The sequence below is a fragment of the Cyanistes caeruleus genome, chromosome 13, assembly GCF_971803275.1.
Source record: "Cyanistes caeruleus chromosome 13, bCyaCae1.hap1.1, whole genome shotgun sequence".
In the NCBI taxonomy this organism is placed as follows: Eukaryota; Metazoa; Chordata; class Aves; order Passeriformes; family Paridae; genus Cyanistes; species Cyanistes caeruleus.
The window spans coordinates 12,673,697-12,695,651 of NC_141713.1; the positions used below are offsets into that span (position 1 = coordinate 12,673,697).

The 21,955-nt window shown below is 35.0% G+C and overlaps 1 protein-coding gene across 2 annotated transcripts in view; it reads left to right on the plus strand.

Moving 5' to 3' along the window:
• Positions 1-21,955, plus strand: part of UNC13C (unc-13 homolog C) — a 118,371-nt gene that overhangs the window by 9,787 nt on the left and 86,629 nt on the right. For both annotated transcript variants that reach the window (XM_086848905.1, XM_086848906.1), the window contains exons 2-5: positions 6,294-6,316; positions 6,846-6,910; positions 11,163-11,235; positions 18,828-18,899. In XM_086848905.1, coding sequence (XP_086705031.1) covers positions 6,294-6,316; positions 6,846-6,910; positions 11,163-11,235; positions 18,828-18,899 — 233 coding nt within the window. The remainder of the gene's footprint in view (positions 1-6,293; positions 6,317-6,845; positions 6,911-11,162; positions 11,236-18,827; positions 18,900-21,955) is intronic.

A 21,955-nucleotide genomic window follows, 5' to 3' on the forward strand; every position in this document is an offset into this window, starting at 1 on the left:
TACTGTAATCTGTTCTCACTAATTAAGTAGTGGCAAAGAGCAACATGCTGACTGACACTTGAGTAGCTTTCCTGGAGTAGATTACTGGAGCAGCAGCAAGTGATCTGTCAATGCTGTCACAGACCCATAAACTGTGTATGGCTCTGGGAATCACCAGTGCAGCTGCAGCCTCACCAGAGCAATTCTTGTCCTTCAGCTGCGTATATATCAAGATGGAGTAAGGACAGACAGGTGTGATGGATGTACTATTATTGAATGTAAAAATGAACTGGGAGAGAGGAATACTTATAAAATGGATGAGCATAAACTAAAACACTTTTTAATCTTTTCCTGTAGCTCTTCCTATTTCATTTAACACAAACAGGATGGAGCTGATTCTCTTCTGCATCCATAAGGCAAGGAGGGTACTGCAAACATAAAGTAGTGGAATTTTCCTTAGGAACTTTTAAAGGCATGTTGGATGAAGAGTTCTTTTTCTAAAAAATCATGAAAGTAGAGGACAAGGAGATAGGCCTTTTTCTACTAACTATAAAAAGGGATTGTGGAATTCAGAAGGATTTATGCATGTTCTATGAAGCTGAAAAATTCCAATAGTACCAAAAGTCATTCTTTGAATTCCAGTGTACCCTTCTATAGCTCTTAGCATCTATGTCTCTCTTTGGTGTTTAGACATAATTATTCCAACTTATTATTTCAAGCAGAACCAAAACAAACTGTAATTTGATTTTGATTTTATCTATACAATAAAAAATAACAGTAAATAATATTTTTTTAATATTTTAATGCTAATCATATTATTTCAAATATTTTTCTTCTCTTTTATCTTTTAAGCTAGTTTCTTATCAATATAAATTGTATATCTTTGTCTTATCTCAGTAAGTGATTAGCTTGATGCCATTTTTTGTTTTTATTTATTTTAAGTTTTTATTTATTTTTATTTATTTTATTTTTATTTATTTTGTATGTGATTACACAATGACTCCTTTATTTTTTCACTACTGTAAGTCTTGAAATTAGTTTGGCTTATCTAAATTTTTTAGCCTTCTAGTCTGGGGGTTCTAAAGATAATGTTTAAAGTCTTTGACACTATTTTAGATAGTTCCTAAACCTTACCTCAGAAGTGGAAGCACCTCTACAGGAGAAGAAACAACTTTATGCCAACAGCAGCTGTGAATATCAAACCCTGTGAAATATGTGACTGTTGCCCAGACACTCCATTCTGATGCTTTGTTCCTGAAACTAGCTGTACATGTTATTCTTGCTCTTTAACAGTAGTAGATTTATATGACTTATGGGTGTGCCAACGTGAACTTTTTACTTCACAATGGGGGTACACCTTCGAAGCAAATCTTTTTCTTCCCAGTTTGTCACTTTGTGACATCATTAGCTGTGTGTCCTGGTGGAGGGACACCCCAACACAGTGTGGATGCAGGAAAAGTTACAATAATCAATCATGTGTTTGTTTTCATAGTAAATAATTAATTACATGGTTGCATATACTGTTATCATATGTGTTGAGGGAGATAAAATACACCTTTTTATCCATTTTGGATAATGTATGCCTTATCATTTTAATGCTTTCTGGGGTCAGAAGGGAGTGCTTAAAATGCATGCTGACTTTTACTTCCCACCATCACCCCAACAAGACAGAGATTGTCAAGAGATCACAGTCTTCAAGAGAATGGTAGTTTTTTGAGCTCACCACATCCTGCAAATAGTTCTCTTGACAGTCTATAACTTACTGTTTTAGAGATAAGTTCTAAAATTTGGTAGAAGTGTCTACTAGCTGTTGAAAAACTATAGAAAACAAAGCCATTAGAAGTCTAATGGGACTCAATTTCTAAACACCAGAGGTGTTTTTAAAGCATATCTTTTTGTTTCAGATTTGCAGACCACTTTATTAATAGAGACACAAATGCAGTTTTCATCTTCACCAAACTGACCTGTTTTGACTCTCTGTGTATCCGCTAGTAATTTTTCTACATCACTGCTAGTAAAGTGCTAGCAGCAATTCTTCTATTTCTACTGTCAACCAAGCTTTATTCAAGTTTGACCTTCTCTTTGTCAGACAGGCATCACTCATCTCTTGTGATGTGCTAGCTTTAATATTATCTTTCAAGCGTTATATACTATTTCCCTAGAATAAGCTTCAGCAATACAACATCCTCTGGGCTTACAGAGTGTAATGTTCTGTTCTGTAGTGGCAATAATAGCTTCTGGCTGCAGCATTTATTATTTTAGCATGGCTTAATTTGTGTCATTGTTTTGGCCAATCCACTTCTTTAATGTCCTGCTTGTATTCAAACCTGGTTTTCATCTGTTATTTCCCTTTCTTGGCAGTACATGCTAATTAAAATTGTCCACCTCAGACCTCAAACTACTTCTGACTATGGGTGCTTTACACATGTTGTTTTCATGGAACAGCTGTATTGTTATCTAATTTCAGCAAGTATTTTGTCTGAAGGCTTTGCTTCCAGAAACAATGTAATTATCAGTCAGTTTGACATTCTTGCAGCCATTTTGCAGAATTAAATATCGAAATGGTACTTTTGAGAGAATAATGAACTTTAATTATTTTTCCTTCTTGGTGTTGTGGAATAATGCACACAGGAGTGGTAAATCAATGTTTTGACTAATTTTGATCCGTGGGTGTCCTAACAGTTTAGATTTTTAGAACTTTGTAACAGTTCTTGTGTTATGGCAGGGAGTGGAGAACTGAATTTTTGCAGTCATTAAAGGAAGAGGAGTGTATTGGGACAATGTTCTGCTCTCTGAAATGTGCAGAAATGAAATAATGGCACAAGACTTTTGAAGGAGGTTTATAAATGGGGAACAGAATCACCTGAACCTCTTTGATAGAAATATCTCTGCTGACTGATAGATCCAGTTGTGCACTTGTGATGGTGTCACAAGGTACAAAAGCAAAGGTCTGTCTTAACTTCCATATCCTCAATGCTAATATACCTTTCCTGCTGGAAGACTCTGCCTTTTCAGCATCCTTTATGGTTGTTTGGTTTTTTTTTCCTCAGAAATTTGGGTGTAGAACTGGTTGTCTTGTGTGATTAATTTCTCTTTCATGTGAGAAGTTACAGATAGCAACATTGCTAATTGAATAAACTTGGACCATGACAATCTGAAAACAGTTTATAACAATGTAAAGTTAAACTTGTCTAAGATCTGTTAATTTTCATACCAAGTTTGAATAGTAATTATGCAGCATTAATAAACACTTGTTGGAAATTTTACTTAGTCTACATTTGAAATGATAGGTGGATAGAAAATAACCAGGGGGCTTATTTGAGGGTACTGAAAAATGACAAGGCCCTCTCTCTTCATTCCCCAGCCATCCCAATATGTAAACCACTTTCAACAGAAGCCAAGATTTAGTGGCTATGCTGAGTATTATATAGCTTTTTAATACCTGAAACTTATTAAAGTAAACTTAGACTAATTTTGTCTAATTTCCTGCTTAGTTATCTAATTAAATGTAATTGACAGCCTTAAATAAAAAGGGCTTGTATACATTTTCCTTTTGCCTTCAATATTTGACATTAGTAAAAATAATTTTCAGGAGTATGTAGATAGATGACCACTCTACTCTTCATCATTCTGCTACACAGGTTTGTAAATATCAATGTGGACTGCACTGAGCTGAAATAGCAACAATTAAGGAGCAAAAGGATTCTCCCTCTAATCCTAGTAAAAAAAAAAATACTTCCTCTTATCTAAAATGGCCTGTTGTATAGAGGCACAATATGAAGGCTATTACTGGTATTTCATAATGTAGTGAAGTTTCAATTAAAATAAAAATTTATGGAGAAACAACTAATTAAAGTAAGAAGGGTTAATTATATGAACCAGTGTTTCTACTGCTCCTAGGTGCACTCATTATTTTTCTAGGTGAGTATTTTGAATGTGTGGATGACAGAACTGAGTTATATGAAGATAAGCTCTTTTCAGTAAATCATTGTCATTCAGCAGTATAATCTGAGATGTCTAGCCTTGAATCCTGATGTGAAAATACATTCAGTGGTCTCTTATATAATCACAGTTCATTTCTTATCTACATCAAGGAACGTTGCTGTCTATTCTGGTAGCCTAACGACTACTAAAGTGAATTGCTTGGTGACTGTACGCTTCCTGATTTGGTGCTCTCATACATGCAGAGAACACTTCCAGTTCAGATTATTTCACTCATGGTGACTTTAGAAGAAGCAGTAAACAATGAAGTTTTCAAACTAATTTTGTCTTTGAAGATGCACTCATTTGTTACAAAGAAGAGATGTTCTTAAGATCTCTTTTTTGGGAAATTTGCGTCAGTCATCCGCTTCATGTAATTTCTATTGAGAAAAGAGACCGTTAGATGAGTGCGTTTTTCTTTATGTGTAGTGACTGCAAAGAAAAGCCAGTAAAAGCAAAAACATACCTTTCTTCCTTCCTAATTTTGATTGTCACTCTCCTCACTAAATTTAGGCAAAATTAGGTTCCAGTAAACTAAATGTAGTGAAATTAGATGAAGTTGGCTGAAACAAAAAGAGGTAAAGAAAATTTTATATATCTATCTCTCATGCCTTAAAAAAGTCCATTTTATGTAGAAGACAAATCTCAACAAATTTTTAATATAACTTTTTAAACAAGCGAATTAAATGAAGAATTAATATGATTCTTTAGGTATCTGCTAGCAAAGCATCTGCAAACTATTTAATAATTGCATTCCACACAATCAAATATGTGGAATCAACAAATCAATGCTTAAATTTATTCTGTGCTTTTATTTGTTGGTATTACCAATTTTGTTATGATGAGATATTCTAGAAAGAATGTGCAGGTTGCTTGAACAGACTGTGGTGAGGCTTCTTAATTACAACTAGTGTCTTGCTTAAAAACTCCCTTAGTCCCCAGATTTTTCTTCACCTTTTGGACTCTTCCTTTTTTTACAAGTTCAGGAATTCATGCCTGTGTCAGTCCCACCGTGTTGGTACACAGTGTCATTCCTCTCCTCTCACTGATGTCCAGATGCTGCTCCAGCCCTTATGTTTTAACTCATCTCTTCTTTAGGCCTCATAAAAGCACACCCCATCCTGTTTCCAAGGCCTGCCCTGCTTACAGTAACCTATTTCCTCCTGCTCTCACCCTGCTTGTGAAGTGCTGTAGTAATTTTGGAGTGGGAAGATTAGATCATATTGTTGTCCAAATATTCTTTATATTCTTGAAAGAGTAGCCAATACTATCTGGTGTTGAGAGAAATATACATTTCACAAATAATTTGTTTTTAAATTATAATATTTAAAAAATAAGCTCATTTTCATAGATCTAGTCAGTCAAATGCTTTGATCATGTAAGCAGCCTCTAAAACTAGTGGCAGAATAGAGCCTTTTAGTTCCCTGATTGTCACTACTGTCCACTATGCAGCTTTACTGTTGCCAGTATAATTTTGATTTATGTGTTTGAATGTGATTTTTCCTGTATATAAATGGGTTTAAAAATTAAATGTGGCCCATGTTTAAGGTGTAAATTGTTATTTTGTAGTGTATGCAACTGAGATATCTCCAAACATTTTGAGAGAATCCAAACTGTTTAAAGGGCCCTTGAGCACTCCCTTTAGGGAAGTGGGAAGATCAGTAAGGTGACAATTAAAACAACACTGTTTCATGTATGCACTGTACTGTAAAGTGCAAATGTGACAAGACAATAAAACAACAGTAGCTTTTTCTGTCAGCAAATATTTTCTGTCTGTAAATTTTCACTCTTGCATAAAGTAATTTAGAATGATATATATGTATGTATGTATGAAATATTCTTTCACAATTGTAGTTTTGTTGGCATTTGGGGAGTAATTTCTGTCGTTTTATGAGTAGCTATGATAGAATTGTTACAGTTCAGGAGTTGGGTTGAGGTTGTGGTCTTTGTATCCTTAGAAACACTTTCATTTTCCTTGAAAATACAGCATTATTTGTTTTAACACTGCAACTATATAAACTATGTATTCATTATTATTAAAAATAGTTTATTTAAAAGAAATAAAATTAAAAATCACATAGATATGGAGTATAATATGTGAATTACAGTCCTTCATAAGTGGGAGGGGTCCTTATCTACCAAGAACACCTTTTTGCTTTGTCACTTTAGTTAGTGACAGTGATCTTGCCGCAATTATACAGCTAAGCTCAGGTGTTACTTGGATTCTGGTCTACATTAACAGATGAAAACACTGACAGATTTTATAGCATAAAATTTTTTTCAGAGACTGATTTTTCTAACCTATATTCCCCTTCTTCCCAATTCTCTTTCAGATAGCGGTTCTGTGGATGAAAAGGTCTAAAATCACCTATTTGCTATAGGGATCATGTATTTTGTTGATGTTTGTTTGTGACTTATTTGACCTGTTTTGTTCCTTCATTTTAGTTGTAAAAACTGCATGTTTTTTTTCCCAGCTTTCCACTCTTTTGTTCTCCTTTGATTGTATTGCAAACGTGTTGCATTTATATACAGGGTAACCCTCACTGTTGTGCTTTCCATAACTGCCAACACAGGGGTCTGCTACTGTCAAACATGATATCTGATTTTTGCCTCTAATTATCACCTACCCTGCACTCAATACAGGATTTAAAGGGCAACAGTGTTTGGGAGGCAATCCCTTACCTTCCCGTGGGTTCTTCCACTGTGTGACAGTAAATGCTGAATGCTACCAAAATGTCTCCCAAAGGAACAGTTAGTCTAGCTTTGGCCTGGAGCTGACCCTGCTAAACATTTTCATATGTCTTATATGTTTGATGCAGTTAAATTCTGTCCAAAACTTACTAAAAGCAATCAAGTAACTGTACTTCTTTTGATTTCTATTAAAGGCTCAGTTAGTAAGTGCAAGTTCCTTAGATGCTTCTAAGCTTTATGCAGTCCAAGCATTTGCTGGGTAAGTAAAAATATAACTGATAATTTTTTTATTTGTAAATGTAACAATGTTATTTGTTTTATATGTTGGTATTTGTAAATATTACATTGTTGTTTGTAATTGCAAATTAGTCTTATAGCATACAGTATTTTTTCTAAGCTTTTGGTTTTAAGAAATTACATTATTTTAAAAGGAAGATAGTTTCAATGTGTACGTCTTCCCCTTTTAATTTTTTAATTCTTTATTTTAGAGAAAATTTAATACATAAATAAATTTATATAACATATTATATAACATATTATAAATAAATTAATACAACCATTCCAATGCTGAGGTCAGTTAGATAAGAGATGGGCTTTTTACCTCTTTGCATATAAAATAAGTGTCCTTTGAAGCTGTAGCACAATTTTGTCTTCATTCTGGTAAATGTATAGTAATGTAATTCTAGCAGTAAAATATCACTCCAATACTTGAAATTTAAAAGTAAAGGGAAAGATCTTCCAGTGGCTGAGAGTGAGTCTGGTAGAAACCTGTAAATTTTGCTTTGTTGTCACCAAATGAAATTATCTTGCATCCAGTTCTAGGGATTCCTTCCCTTTTTGAATACTTTCTTTTATTTATTTACCTTTCCAGACTGAATTATAAGACTTTGGTAAAATTTATCAGTTATAATAGTTACCTAATTAAAAGGGGTATTATCCTCTTGCTAGTGTAAGTACTTAGTCTGTGAGTACTCTGTAAGCACTTTTTACATAACTCCAATTTATTACAAAGACAAGGTGATGAGATTAAATTAATATTCATCTCCTGCTTTTCTGTCTGAAATGCTATACAATTGACATTCTGAAGTTTTTCCTGTTTGGATTCCTGTTTTGAGGGGAGATGAGTGTTGTTAAAAGGTAGTTGTGGCAATAATTTGCTTAATGTTATGTACGTGTTTCTTTGGGTAGTATACTTATGGTAACATTTGTATTTATTGCTAAACTTTAAACAAATTTATGAGTGATCTACAGCTTTTTAGTGTAGGTGTAGGTAGTTTCCATATAATTTGCCATACCTCAAAGTGTTGTATTCCTACCCTCTGCAGCTTCTAGAACCTTCAGAGTTGCTGTAAGAATGTGACAACACGTGTGACATTGTTCAGGATTAGTCACCGAATGCAAACCAGAGGAGAAACAGTTTTAACACCTGGTTATTTTGTAGTTTAGGACAGAATTTTGTAAGCAGACTCTGAATGCAGGTATTGACTGTCAACTGCGATATCTGTGCCTGTAGGAAGCTGTATGTGACCATACTCTTTTGCTGTATGTATTACTTTCCCCAGCCAGTTGCTTAATTACAGCTTCTTAATAGATTTACACCTTTAAAAGGTAATGTGGAATGCCTATTTTTGTGGGTTGCACACAAAAAGCAATCTCATAGGTGTAAGGAGAACTTTTGCCACTGACAAGGACTATACAGACTGAAGCTGCTCTTTTTATTCCCTCTCTTCTACTCACAGGTTAATAAATTCAAATATTGAATCCTCTGAGAATAGGCTGTGTCAATCCCTTGTTGCAGACAGTCCTGTAACTAGGACTACTTCAAATGGCTGTTCAATAATAGCTCATGTTTTTAGATTAAACCTTATTTTGCTGACAAAGTTTAGGCCTGTCCTTGCCCTGCTTTGCTGACCACAGTATCTTTATTCAAGCCTCTGTTTCACTAGGCCTCCCCGAAAACAGTTATGCAATTTTCATTTAACTTCTCAGGCACGCAAAGAATGCTGTCATTTAAAAAACATTTGTATCTCTGTTTTAATCACACTTCCCACTCTACTCCTTCTTGCAAAAACTAATGCTAATTTCTAGGATTCCTCAGTCATTTTACTGCCAGCACAGCTGACTGCAGTTAGCTATGACTCCTTCTCCCTCTTACTCTCTCCAAAAGGTGTTTCCATTTGAAGTGAGGGAGGAGATGTCTTCCCTCACAACCATTGTTACCATGCTTTATCTATGCAAAAATACCCCAGCTGACTCTCTTCTGCTCTTCCCTCTCTGTCATTGCACAATGCTGTGAATCCACCTCATGCACCAGCACCTCCCAAATCCATGGCAGGGACTGCAGCTCTCCGTTCTCTGCGATGATCTTCACTTGCTTGCATGACGTGAGAGAACAGCCCCAGACAAGAAAGTAAAGGCAAAGACCAAAACCAGCTTTTCTGGGGCTTCTAATGAAACTTGTCTGTTGAAAGGCAGGCGCACTACCTTTTCTGGTTTTTCCTACCAATATCACATAATATCATCTTCATTTTGTTTTTCTTCACTTTCTTGAAGATAAGACACTCTAGAGCTCACTATTTCCATCTTTTTAAAAAGTGAAAGCTGGTCAGCTGGAGTTCTCATCATGTATATGGATCCTGGGTGATACTGTTTTACTTTTTCCAGAGACCCTCTTGCTTTAATTTACTGCTTGCCTAATGAGGAGTCAGAGACTGATAATTTTACCACATGGCCTAATCCATTCTGAAATTTGCTAACAATACACAGATGGTACTGCATGCAGATGATTCCTCCTTTCCTTCAGTGGCATGTTCTCTGTGGTAAAACAAATATATTTTTCTTGATTTCTCTGACAAATTCACATATATTACTGTTAGGTAGAATATTTCCAGAAGCACCAAAAAATAATCAATATGACAGGTTTTTATTCCTTGCCTTGAATGATCATTTTCATCAGATTATTATGATTCCACTTCATCATCTTCTATGTCAAATTATTGTTGGGTTATAATTGGAAGTAGATAGGGGACTAGAGAATTTGGTGTATAACCTACAATAACATGAAAAGTTTTTCCATTGCTATGTTCTTAGTGATGAGTAAAAGAAGTTTAGTGAGATTTTAGTCATATTTTTATGTTAGAGAACAGAATAATAGATGGAAATAGTTTTACAGATATTGCCTCTGTGTGAGCATAAGAATGCCTTATACACAATAATTTTTATTTACTGCTGGTGGAACTGCTCCTGAGTAGCAAAAAGCCCTGAGTTTCTTTCTTGATCTCTGTACATTTACTTTTCACAACCTCAGAAATGTTATTTTATTTCTATCACACTTTTGCTGGGTTTGTAAGTATGTCTGGAAGCTGCAATTTGGGTCTACTTTGATCTTTATGTAACTGAAAAAAGAAATTCTAGTCTCACAACCTGGCATGGAAAAATAATTGTGTGAAAATATAAAAGAATTGCATAAACAGACTATGAATTCTTTTCCCTTTCTTAGACAATGGTGCCAGTGCATCAGAAAGGAGTGAAAAATTCTTTTCACACAATAATTGTAACGTGCATAAATAAATTTAGGGCTTTCAGATGATAAACTCTTTGTTGTGGATGTAGTTTTTATATACACAGAGACAGAGAGAAATTTAAGAACTGAAAAAGGTATTTGAGACAGTGCCAAACAAAGGACCATAGAAAGGAAAATGTTTGGTCTTGAAAAAGCTGATATCTCAGCTTCTCTGAGAATTTCCAAGTACTTCTGAGTTAGAATTGACAAGGTATATAGAGATCTTCCAAAACCCTCTGTGGAAAAGTTCAGGAGGATACCTGTGTTAATTGTTTGGAAGAGTCAGAGAGATTGAGGCCAATTTGTTATCCAGATCAATATGTGTTGTTTTAAATTCTGTTGGTGTGTCAGCCTTTTATTCTTTGAAGTGACTCCAAGTTGCTCTTTGTTGTTTTTTCCAAGATATAGGTGAAATCTAACTGGAGTTTAATTGTGTGCTCAATAAAAAAGCTCAAACCAGGCAAGAGAAAATAATGATGGTCACTATAGAATTATTTTAAAATGTGATAAGTTCTGTTTTCCACAGTCATATTTGAGATGTATTTAGCTAGATACTTTAAACTTTGTATCAAATTTAATGCAACAATATTCATTACATCAATGATGTTCAATATGTAATGCTGGGCTCAATCTACCATTACCATAATCTAATCTCATCTACCAGATATACAAGAACTTATGATGGAAAGTTCTTCTTTTAATTTCTAAATCAATGTTAAAAAGTTTTAGCAGGTATTAAGCAACCTTTTGGCTACTTTGCTTTGGGTGAATGCCAGAAGGAAATGCACTGAACCCTCACACTGGTTTTTCAATTGGAGCACTTTCCTTTGGCTGATAACTACTAATTTTGATTTTAACTGTAAATAGAGATATTATAAGCAGTTCTTAAGGATGTAGTCTTGTAAGCTCCATGTTTTTATTTTCTTCTTTGCCTTTTTATCTTCTTCAGCCGTGGACTGTATGGAATTGACAGTATGCCAGACCTGCGAAGAAAGAAATCTTTTCCCATTGTTCGAGATGTGGTGAGTAATTTGTGAAACTGTTGATTCATTAGTCAGTTGTGTAGGTCTTTCTTGTAATTACTACTTTGCATGTGAATGACAGTCTGCGACAGTTGTTTTATGGAAAAAGGGAGTCATGAGAGAATGGAATGAAAGCAGTAAAAGTCAATGAGGCAGTTGTTACAATGTACTAGGTAAGTCTGAATATCTCACTGGATATTTAGGTATTACTTGTGTAATCAAGTACTGTGCATTTCATGCAATAATAATCTACTCATTTTCACAAAGATGCTGTTGAGTGCTTGGCATACTGTTTCACTTGATTTATTTTGATACTGAAAGAGAAAGTTCCTTTTAAAAAGCAGCCATTTTTCGGTATTAATATTTTAAAGATTTATGCATATTTTAGGTACAAGGTGATGTTCTCAGAGTCCTTAATAGTCATTGAAAACAAGAATAATTTAAGAAAAGAAATTTCAAAGTGGAAAAGAATGGCAGTTCCTTTGAGATTTATTCTGACTTCTAGTCTAAACAAGATTAAGTATCTCTGCACCAAAGAATTTCAAGTGCTAGTCACATTTCTCTTTTTCTTTTCCTATAGTATAGAATTCATAACTCAGTAAAATACATATTTAGTCTCCGATGACAGTGAGCCCCCTAATCAATTTCTCACTGTAAAGCAGTGATTGGGTGTTAGGCTAAGTGAATGATTACTATTGTTGTCATTAAAGGATCAGCTTTTTCCAATTATTGCTCAATGTTTTCTCAGTTTCTGTGTTCACTTTGTGGTGATCCACTGCACTGTTCGAGCACTTAAATAGAGAAAGCACAGCAACCATTTTAGAGTAGAATTCCTTCCAAAACTGATGAAAAATTACACTGTACACAACAGCATAGCCTGCATTTATTTAAACCATCTTTTTGACAGCAGCCACTCCACCATTAGTTGTATTAAATGAGTATAGCCTTGTCCTGCCATGACATTTTAATGCATGTTAAATGACACTCTGCTTTATTCTTAATTGTTGGGAGTGCTGACAGAAAGGTATAGCACAAAATACATTAATACATCAAAATACGTGTAAATCATTTTTACGCTTACATATGACTGCTGCAGAAAGAAATAATATTGTTAGAAATGAGTGCTAGACTCTTTTGGTGCTAAGATAAACATCTTTTCTATGTTGCATGATAAATCTGACAAATTAATATTCTTTATAATTTCTTTCCTATCTTGTCTGGATTCTTAAGGCTATGGTAAGTATTTTTATATTTACAAATGTTCTGAAATGGTCATAGTAACTGTTATTTATTCCATTTCTGTAGAGCTTTATTATGACCTTCTATTGGAAAGTTTAAAAATTATTTTACAACCAAGAATTTAATCATAAGGGAAGTGGCGCCTTATGTGAATGTGTTCTCTGCATCATGTATACTGAAAATGTTAGAAAAAGTTTATATAAAAAAGTTATCAGTTTATTCCAAATATCTTTCCTGATGATACAAGTATGATGTTTAGGTCTCAAGCATGACGTTTCCCCTGTGGTACTGGAAAGTCATAGACACCTAGAGAAAGAGAAATTCAAAGTGTTCCCTACTTTTAAATTCTCTTCTATCAATCAGATATACTTTTCCTTACTTTTCCAGTCCCTCTGGGCTTCCAGTTTCACTTCATTATTTCATGCTTTCAGCATTTTATCTAAATATGTTTTGTCCAAATTCTGTATGTTTTCTTAAGATGATTTCTCTGACTCCCATTTGTTTCAATGAATTCACATTTTGAAAAATCCAATTTTCAACACAGAAGCACTGAATATGCTGAGGTGAAAGAGACCCACAAGGATGATCAGGTCCAGCTCCCTGCCCTGCACGGGATCATTCCCAAGAGTTACACCCAGTGCCTGGGAGTTCAAACACTTCTGGAACTCTGTCAGGCTTGGTGCTGTGACTGCTGCCCTGGGGAGCTGTTCCAGTGCCCAGACACTCTCTGGGTGAAGAACCTTTCCCTGACAGCCAACCTAAACCACCCCTGACACAACTTCAGGGTCTTCCCTTGTGTCCTGTCACTGTCACCAGAGAGCAGAGATCAGAGCCTGCCCCTCCTCTTCCCCTCCCAAGGGAGCTGTACCTGCAAAGAGGTGTCCCCTCAGTCTCCCCCAGGCTGAACACACCCTGTGTCTCCAGCTGCTCCTCACACGGCTTCACCTCCAGACCCTTCACCATCTTCACTGCCCTCCTTTGGGTGCTCTCCTCCTTCTAAACCACTGAAAAGTTTTTGTGTGCAAATGCATTGAGAGTCTCCGCTTATTTTAGATCCAGTCATTAGAGAGGATTAGGGAGTCAAAGTTCACCTGCAGGAGCAGTTCTCTTTGCTGCAGTCATGGGTTATTATTAGACTTCTGGTAGAACACATCCAGTACAGGAGAGAGAGAGACAGTGCAAGGAGAAGCGATGGTTCAAGTGCAGTAACAATACAGAGAGCATGAGCAGATCTCTTGTTTACTGTGGAGACAGGAAAAAGACTCCAGTGCACTTGCCGATGGAATTGCTGTAACTCCTGCTTTTAAAAAAAGATATTCTCTTTTGGATTAGTTAGGGCTTAAGCTGAGGTGGGAGCAACCAAGGAGAGAAATATCAATAATTACAGTGGAAGCTAAAATTTTTTAACTCAGAGTGGCCAAGTATGGCAGGTGATCTGCTCAGCTATAGCCAAAGGTATCTCTATTTTACTATCTTTGCTTCTTTTAATGCCAGTCATCATTTTGAATGTTATGAATTCTTGTGTTTATTCAATTTAAAGGTGATTCTGTACTTTATAATCACTGTAACCAGGCAAATTTCTTCTTTTGATCAATCAAGACTGTATTGATCCCTAGCTTTATTATTTTATTATAAGAACACAAGAATAATTTGTGAATTTTTGCTGGTGTTTTAAAGCAGTCTGTTGAAGTGAACACACCAGATGAAACAACTGCCTGTTTCAGCTAAAATGATAATGGACTGAAACTTTTTTCTGTGTCTCCACAGTAAAAACATTTATACAGGCTGGAATTCAAATATGGTAATTTAAAGATTCATGTAAAGAAGATATTTATTTAATTTGCAGATGTCATATTCTCTGGGTTTGTATGTTATCTAAATACCTGGACTATTTTACATTAATTCTGCTATCAGCAGTCCATTTTCTTAACTCCTTTAATCATTGATAGGTAAATTCAGTTATATTCCTAATAAAAATATTAATACATTAAGTAGATGAATTATAAAATAGTAAGTATTTATATATCTGTGAGGGCTTTTTCAAGTCTACTAAATGAAAATCATAACAATATAATTATCTTTGAGGCTGGACAGATCATGCTTTTGTATCTGTGCTAAAGATACTAAGAAAAAGCAAATGTTACTACAGTTATGTCTGATAATGATTGTGTAGTAGGGCTGAATTGCCATTTTTTCTAAATCTGTTTTCTGGGCTCAGTGTTGCAGTCCTGTTGAATATTTCAGGATTAGGCATCAACCTTTTTAATAGAAAAATTATGATGCAGGGCTAAGCAATTTCCCTCAGTACCTTACTTCCTGTCAAGTAATTTTTTCTTCTGTCCTACCCCACCTCCACCCCAGCACCACAAGAAATGGTACAAATCTGTCTTCCAAAATAATGAAGTTGAGATCCCTAGAGTGATATACATGCAGTTGCTCAAAAAGAAAGTTATGAAATTGTGCATGTTTTAAATGCTGTAAACAGTGAAATTTTTGTCACATTCACCTCTAGTGCGTAACTTTTACATCACATTAAAAATAATATAATTTGTAAAGTGATAAAAAATGGTTTGTCTTCAATTTTTTTTCCTGCTGATAGATTTTTTTTAAAGGAAAAAAGATGATCAGGAAAACCAAAACCCTCTGTAAAAGCAGAGGAATGAGTATTGCATGGCACAGCTAGCAGTCATGAACAGTTACATGAGTCTGTTTGTTCCTCTGTGCTATTTTAGCTGTGCAAGACAGAGCTTGCCTATTTCTTTGTGATATAGGACTTTTCTTTTTTTTTTCCTCAACACAATTGATCATTTAACATGTAATTGTATCTTGATTCCAATTTGCTTTTACTTATGGTTACCATTTTTCAGTGTTTTTGCTAGAATGACTTCTAATTATATTTATTTATTTAAGCTGCTAAGAAAAATTTGGAGGTAATAAATTAGTGTAGATACAAGTTATTAGTTAATCTAGAAGGCCTTGAGAATAAAGGAGACTAATTTATTTTAAATCCTGTATTAAGGAGTTGCAAAACAAATTAAAAATTAAATAGACAATGGTCTGCTTTGTCATCTTCTCTTATTGTTTGAGGTTTTTGCTAGGCTTTTTGTTTTTGATAATTTTTTTTTCACATGTTCATAATTTAACAGTATGTAAAGTATCTATGCACTGCAGGTCAAATTCTTACCTAAGGAAAGACAGACATGAGTTAGTATCCGGACATCAGTTTGAGAGGGTAAACAAGTATAAACTGCGGACAAGTTCTGTGTCCTGTTAAAGAAGACAGGTGAAATACTGCAGGTTCCTGTTGCTCTCCATATTCTTTTGATGCTCTGACATTTTGGACTTCCTGGAAATTCCAGCTGATGAGCTGCACTTACCTTTCTTTCTTGCTGCTACTTGGAAACAGAGAGGCAATAGGGGAATTCTCGTTACTTCATAACTTGTCACTTTGTTTCCCACAGATAAATCTGGCAGCTTTTTCCCCTTTCTCTTTCCAAAATGCTCACTCCTCCTTGTTTCATTCCATACTTATGAAGTGACAGTGCTATGTGTTCAGTGCTTAATGCTGTTGAGTTATCACCAACTTCAGTGTTTTAGAACAGAAGCATTTTATGAGCTTTCTCTTGTAGAAGTAGTGTCTTCTGACAGTGGTACATAAATTGTAATAATCCTTGTGGGTTGTTTTTTTACTAAAACCCGTGTAAATTTAATCCATATGACTGTTCAATTTACTGTTTTTTCACAATTCCCTCTAGATATCGCTTTCTTCCAACATGACAAACACTTTATTAAGAACAGCCTAATTATCTGTTTCCTATTAGGTTTTGTTATTTTCTATAGGGCACTGTACTATAATTTCAAACTCACTTCTGATTAAGAAGCAAAATAGTAAAGCTCCATGATTCCAAGGGCACCCCTTGGGAAAACCTGGCTTGAAGGACATGTGACGGGGTCAAAATTGCTTCCCCTTTTTTTTTTTTTTCTCACAGAAAATAGTATTTGTTTATTGACTTAGTGATAGCACAAAACTGCAGTTCTGCTGCCTTGTGTTCTTTGGTATTGCTGGAGGACAGAACACAGCAGCAGTCACTGCCCTATATTTGAGGTTAATGTTCTTATGCCTTTTGTTCTCCTGTCCTGACAAGTTGTTCACATTGCTCTATTGCTTGGAATGGCCAGGATTGTGCAATTGATACCTAAAAAGGTCAAATCCCTTCCTAAGTGTAAGGGACATGAAAACTATAAAACTGGTACAGTCCAGGCAAGCAAATCTACATGGGTATTTGGTAAGACTTTGGGAAAAAACTGTGCTTCAAGAGGGATCAAAAGGTCAATGCTTTTAAAGTACATTGTTTCAAAACCCAAAACTCAACTGATTATGGAAATTGTTTATTTTCCTCTTAATGATGCAAAAGCATTTTTACTTGTCATTTTAAACTTTGATATGTGGGTTTTGTAGCATTGGGTTTTGAGACAAACAATGTGGAAAAACAAAGCCTGAACACTTTATTCTTTCCTGTAACTTTGTCAATCTCAGTGTCATACACCCATGGAATTACCCACATTCACAGAAATAGAATGAAAGGGTGGTAACAGAGAAGTAAACAGAATTATTTACTTAATAGTAACAGAATGGAGAGTCTGATAGAAAATTAATGGCATAGAGTTGGTAAATTGCTGAGTTTAAAAGAGAAAAAAAAAGGAGAGTTCTTTGTAATAGGACAGAGATGAATTGAATACAGCTAAACCAAGGATGATTTCTTACCCTATAATTGGTTACACAAGATTAATAATTCTGTGTCAGTCTGCAAGTTTAATTATTATCAAGAGAAACTTATTGAAAATTGAATCAGGGAAAGTGAACATTTAAAATTAAAATTGAACAGTCTCATAAATAAATAAATAGAAATCCATTTTAAATATTCCAGTGTTTAAAATTATATAATTGGAAGAAATTGGAATTGTCTCTTCATCCAGCGATTAATGATGCAGTTCCTTTGCTGATGTAAGCCTAAATTGCTTCTGGCCCAGTATGTGTTTCACAAAAATAAGAATGTCACACACAAAGTATAATTTAAACTTTCAGTGTAATAGTTCTGTAGTAAGGGACTACAGAGACCCACTTTACATTTAGGTGAAAACATGTATCCTCACAACAAAGGCAACAACAGACTTATGGTTAGTGGGTGGTATAATTGATCCATACACTGCTAGACTGTGAGGGCAGCAAAGCATGACAAAGCAGACAGTGGATGATAGAAGAACAGAGATAAGACACAAGTGTACAAACATGCTTGGAATAAGCGAAAGGAGGAATGAAAACAACACTGCAGGTGTAGTACAGTAATATAACGGTGTTATGGTTAATATTGTGCACAGTGGAATAAGTCTCATCTGCTCTGTCAGGCCAAAAGGATTATTGATAGCAGAAGTGATATTCAGATTTGAAATACTATTTGTAAAACACACAGACTTCATTCCCCCAGGGTGCTTTCTGATCATTATACTCGCTAGTTAATTCTCAAGGACCCATTTAAATTTCTGGAGTGTTGCAGTAAGGAATATAAAATTTCCTTGTTTATTGTGTATTAAAATTACTTTCATTTGAGTCCCTTTGTATGTACCATACTAGAGCAAAAGAGTTAATCTCTACAACCAAGTGCATTGTCTTCAGAACCAGAAGTTGTCCATATACCAGTAACATCATGTGGCGAAATGAGGACAGATTGACACGGAGCTCTGGTCTCTTTTCCTTTCTCAGATAACCAGAGTATTTCTCCATATAGCTATCCATAGCATTGAACTAATATTGTCTTTAAGGAAAATAATACTTTAAGATTTCTTGAGGTCTTTTTATTTAAGTAGCATTCTATATACATACACACTGTTTAAAAATGTTCAGTGAGTTACAAAAAATTATCCAGACTGTCAACTTGAACCATAAGACTACTGCAAAATGATCTCCCTTGTTGCTGCAGGCACAGTCAGCTTCCAAATTAGGGCAGGATGCCTATCCTTGTACCACATTAATTTGGTTGGCAAAGCGGAAAAACAGTGACAGCCTGTGGTTTAAAAAAACTGAGTCACAAACCTCTGAATAACAGGTTTTGTATTAGAAATGTCAGTTCATCTTGTCACTGTTGAAAGAAACAGTAATGATGATGGAAAGTGTACTTCCATTATGTGCCGAAACCCTAAGAATTGTGAGCTGCAAACATTAACTAAAAGGTTCTGTATCTTCTAGAGTTTTGTTTACATCCAGTAGCATAATCAAGTACTGTTTGCCTTCCTTTAGATTCAACAGCAGTTGTTACTTGTATAATTGGTAACTCTTTTGCATTTGCCTTGAACAGACACTTGCAGCTCGAAAATCTGGTATTTCCATGGCCATGCTCATCCGGACCTCCATAAACACTGATGAAATGGTAAGTGTTTTCAATGACAGCTTTAAGAATTTTAAGTAACAGAGAAATTTTTTTCCAAAGATCTCTAAAATTTATTTCAGCCTTACACACCCCAAACTGAATGAAATGGAGTGTATTCTATTTATTGTGTAGGAACTTCCATATAACTTCAGCAGAATTTGCTGCCTGATCCACTGTAGCAAAACCAGGTTTGCTTCTGCTGACTCATATCCATGACAGTCAGAACGGACTAACCAAGAGACCTTTGATTTAAAAAACAGTTATTCTGGAGAAGCCTTTTGTTTTAGGTTGTCCAACTGTACCATGTTTACCTACAGTCTTTCATCATCTTTCTATCTTCATCACACTCTGAGTGCAATTAGAATGACAGGGCTCTGCAAGATGATCATTTTTCCCAGTCCTTGGGATACCATTTTATTTTTTTAATGTAACTCATGCTAATAATATATGTGATTCTAGAAGAAATATTTAATTCATGCAAGAAGTTACCACAAGAGTCTTTTGAAAAAACATAGTCATAGCTAGTAAAATGTGTTTTCCATTACTGATTTCACTTAAATTTGGAAAAGGACTTTTTTTGAACAGAAACACAGCAGATGCCATTTTTTTCAGGAATACTTAAAGTGTGATGCAAGATGTATATAACTGAACTGAAAAAAAAGCAATAATTTGAAGAAAAGCAGGCCCATTTTGTGTCCCTCAAATTGCTAGTGCATACATAGCCTTCTAAAATACATCCTATTCTGAAGAAAAATAAAGAGTTGAAATTTTCTTACATGGTTGTTAAGGTCCATAGCAGGAGAATGGGAGAACAGAAAATGCTGACGGGTGTTCTGGGAACTGGAACACGTAGCACAAATATTAACATGCATCAATCTTACCTGGTTTATTGTGAACTTTCTGTGCTTATATGGTAATCATAAAGCTGTGATTTGGTGGTGTTTAGAGATGGATTGGTGAGGCAGAAAACAGCTGGTGGTTGAAATGTTCTTCCAGTAGGGGCAGTTGTTTTTTTTATTCTGATATCTCAAAATAGTAACAAAGGTTGACAGAACGGAGAACAATGGGATCTTAAACAGTTCAAGGCTGAGGGAAAATTATAGAAGAAAAACTTAGGGCATCCAAGTGCTACAAAATAAGAGTTTTTTCAACTTTGTTATAGTTTGTACCAAAACAACTGAATTCAGTAAAAGACCCTAAAATACTCCATGTACTTTACTAAAAGATGTTTACTAAACAAACCACATTGTATATAAGTATTACTACCTTTTATGACAAAAATTATAGATTCATCCATTAATTTACATGCCTCCTCTCATGTAAAAACAACCAGGCTCTGACTTTAAAGGGCTAGAGTTGCAAGTGTTGGAGATAATACTAATTGCCAACAAATGCAGGAAAAGAAAGAATAATTTGGACCGCCCTTAGAGATTCTTACATAAATGGTCCTGTTAAGGAGTAAAAAAAAGGCAGCAAATCCCAGTGAGCAGCTGAGTGCAAACATGTCTCTAATGCTTGTATCAAGCAAAGTAACTACTGAACTCTGATTCAGGAGAAATTGAAAGGGGAAATTCATTTAAATGTATTTTTATAACTCTATATCCTTTTGACTCTGTTTGAGCCATGCCATATGAAAAACAGTGTACCAGAAGTAGTGATTTCTTAAGAAATCTTGAAATAAAAATTTAACTCCAAGGGCAGACAGCAAATGACAGCAAAATAGACACGTGAAAGTTCATTTGATGAGAAAATGTAAAAAGCTAATTGAGAGTAGAGGTGAATAAGAGAAGCCAGTCCTATGCCAGACCTCACTACACATACCAAGGGGCAGCGATTGCTCTTTCACAGACAAATATAAGAGTACAACCAGTAAAGCTTCTTGCAAGATATTTAAAACAAGGGATAGGCACTATTTTTCTACTTCTCCAAGTAGACAGCCAAATTTAATAACCTTGGGCATCATTACACTGATGAGCAAGATTTGAAAACAAAAAGGGTTTTCAGGCATAAAAGAAGTCTCCAGATACTCTCCACAAAATGAAGATGTGAAATGCAGATGAAGAAATGGAGTCACCAATGAAAGTTAAGGAAAAAAGATCCCCTTTGGGCAAGTTATTCCTCTTATTAAGGCTTTTCTAGTTTTTAACATCCCTCAAGTTTTTCTAGAGGGAATATTGGTGACTCTGGTGGGTGTGGGTTATGTGGCTGATTAGATTCAGTATGAAATTTCTTTGAACTAATGCCTTTTATTTAAACTCAAGTGCCACCTACTCAAAAAATTACACCCTGAGGTTAAGGCTTTGAGCTTTGCCACCTGTCACTGCTATCTTTTTGGTACAACACACTCATGGCACAGTGAGTTTGTGTGTTCTCAAGCACGGATCCAAAGACATTGTCAGTATTTTACTTATATGCTGTCATATGGGTACCCATTCAATTGCTTTGTTGAACAAAGAGCTATACATTTTTGAAAATTATACATCAATGACATAGACAAGTATTTCAAATAGTATATGATAGAAATAAATTTCCCTTCAGAGGATAAGCAGATAACTAAATAATTATCCTATATATTAGTAGTGCTAAATGTTGCCAAACCAATTATTAGTTGTATAGTTATATTGGAAGTTATTAGTGCCATGTTGTTATGCTCTGTAATTCACATAACAAAAACATTTAAACTGAGGAGAGTAATAGAAATGAAAGCCTCTAGACAGTAAGAGAAATAAAATTCTCCTTTGCAATTTTCTTTATTAACAACAGGGGAAAGAACACGTTCAGCAACAAAACCAATCTACAAACTGTGTCTTTCAGCTGAAAACTTTGTTTACCCTCAAATGTTTATTTTAAGGCCTGTTGAGGGTAAATTTCATTACTTACTGACATTTCAGAAAAATGTAAAAGTTACTGGCAAAATTCTAAAAGTATTTATAATGTGAGAAATATTGAAGCTGGACAGGGTGAAAGGGCAAGATTTGTACTGAGGCTACATGAGCTCAGGAATGGGAGAGGGTAATCAGTGGTTCCTGAGAAATCCGATTCCTCAGCAAGCTGTA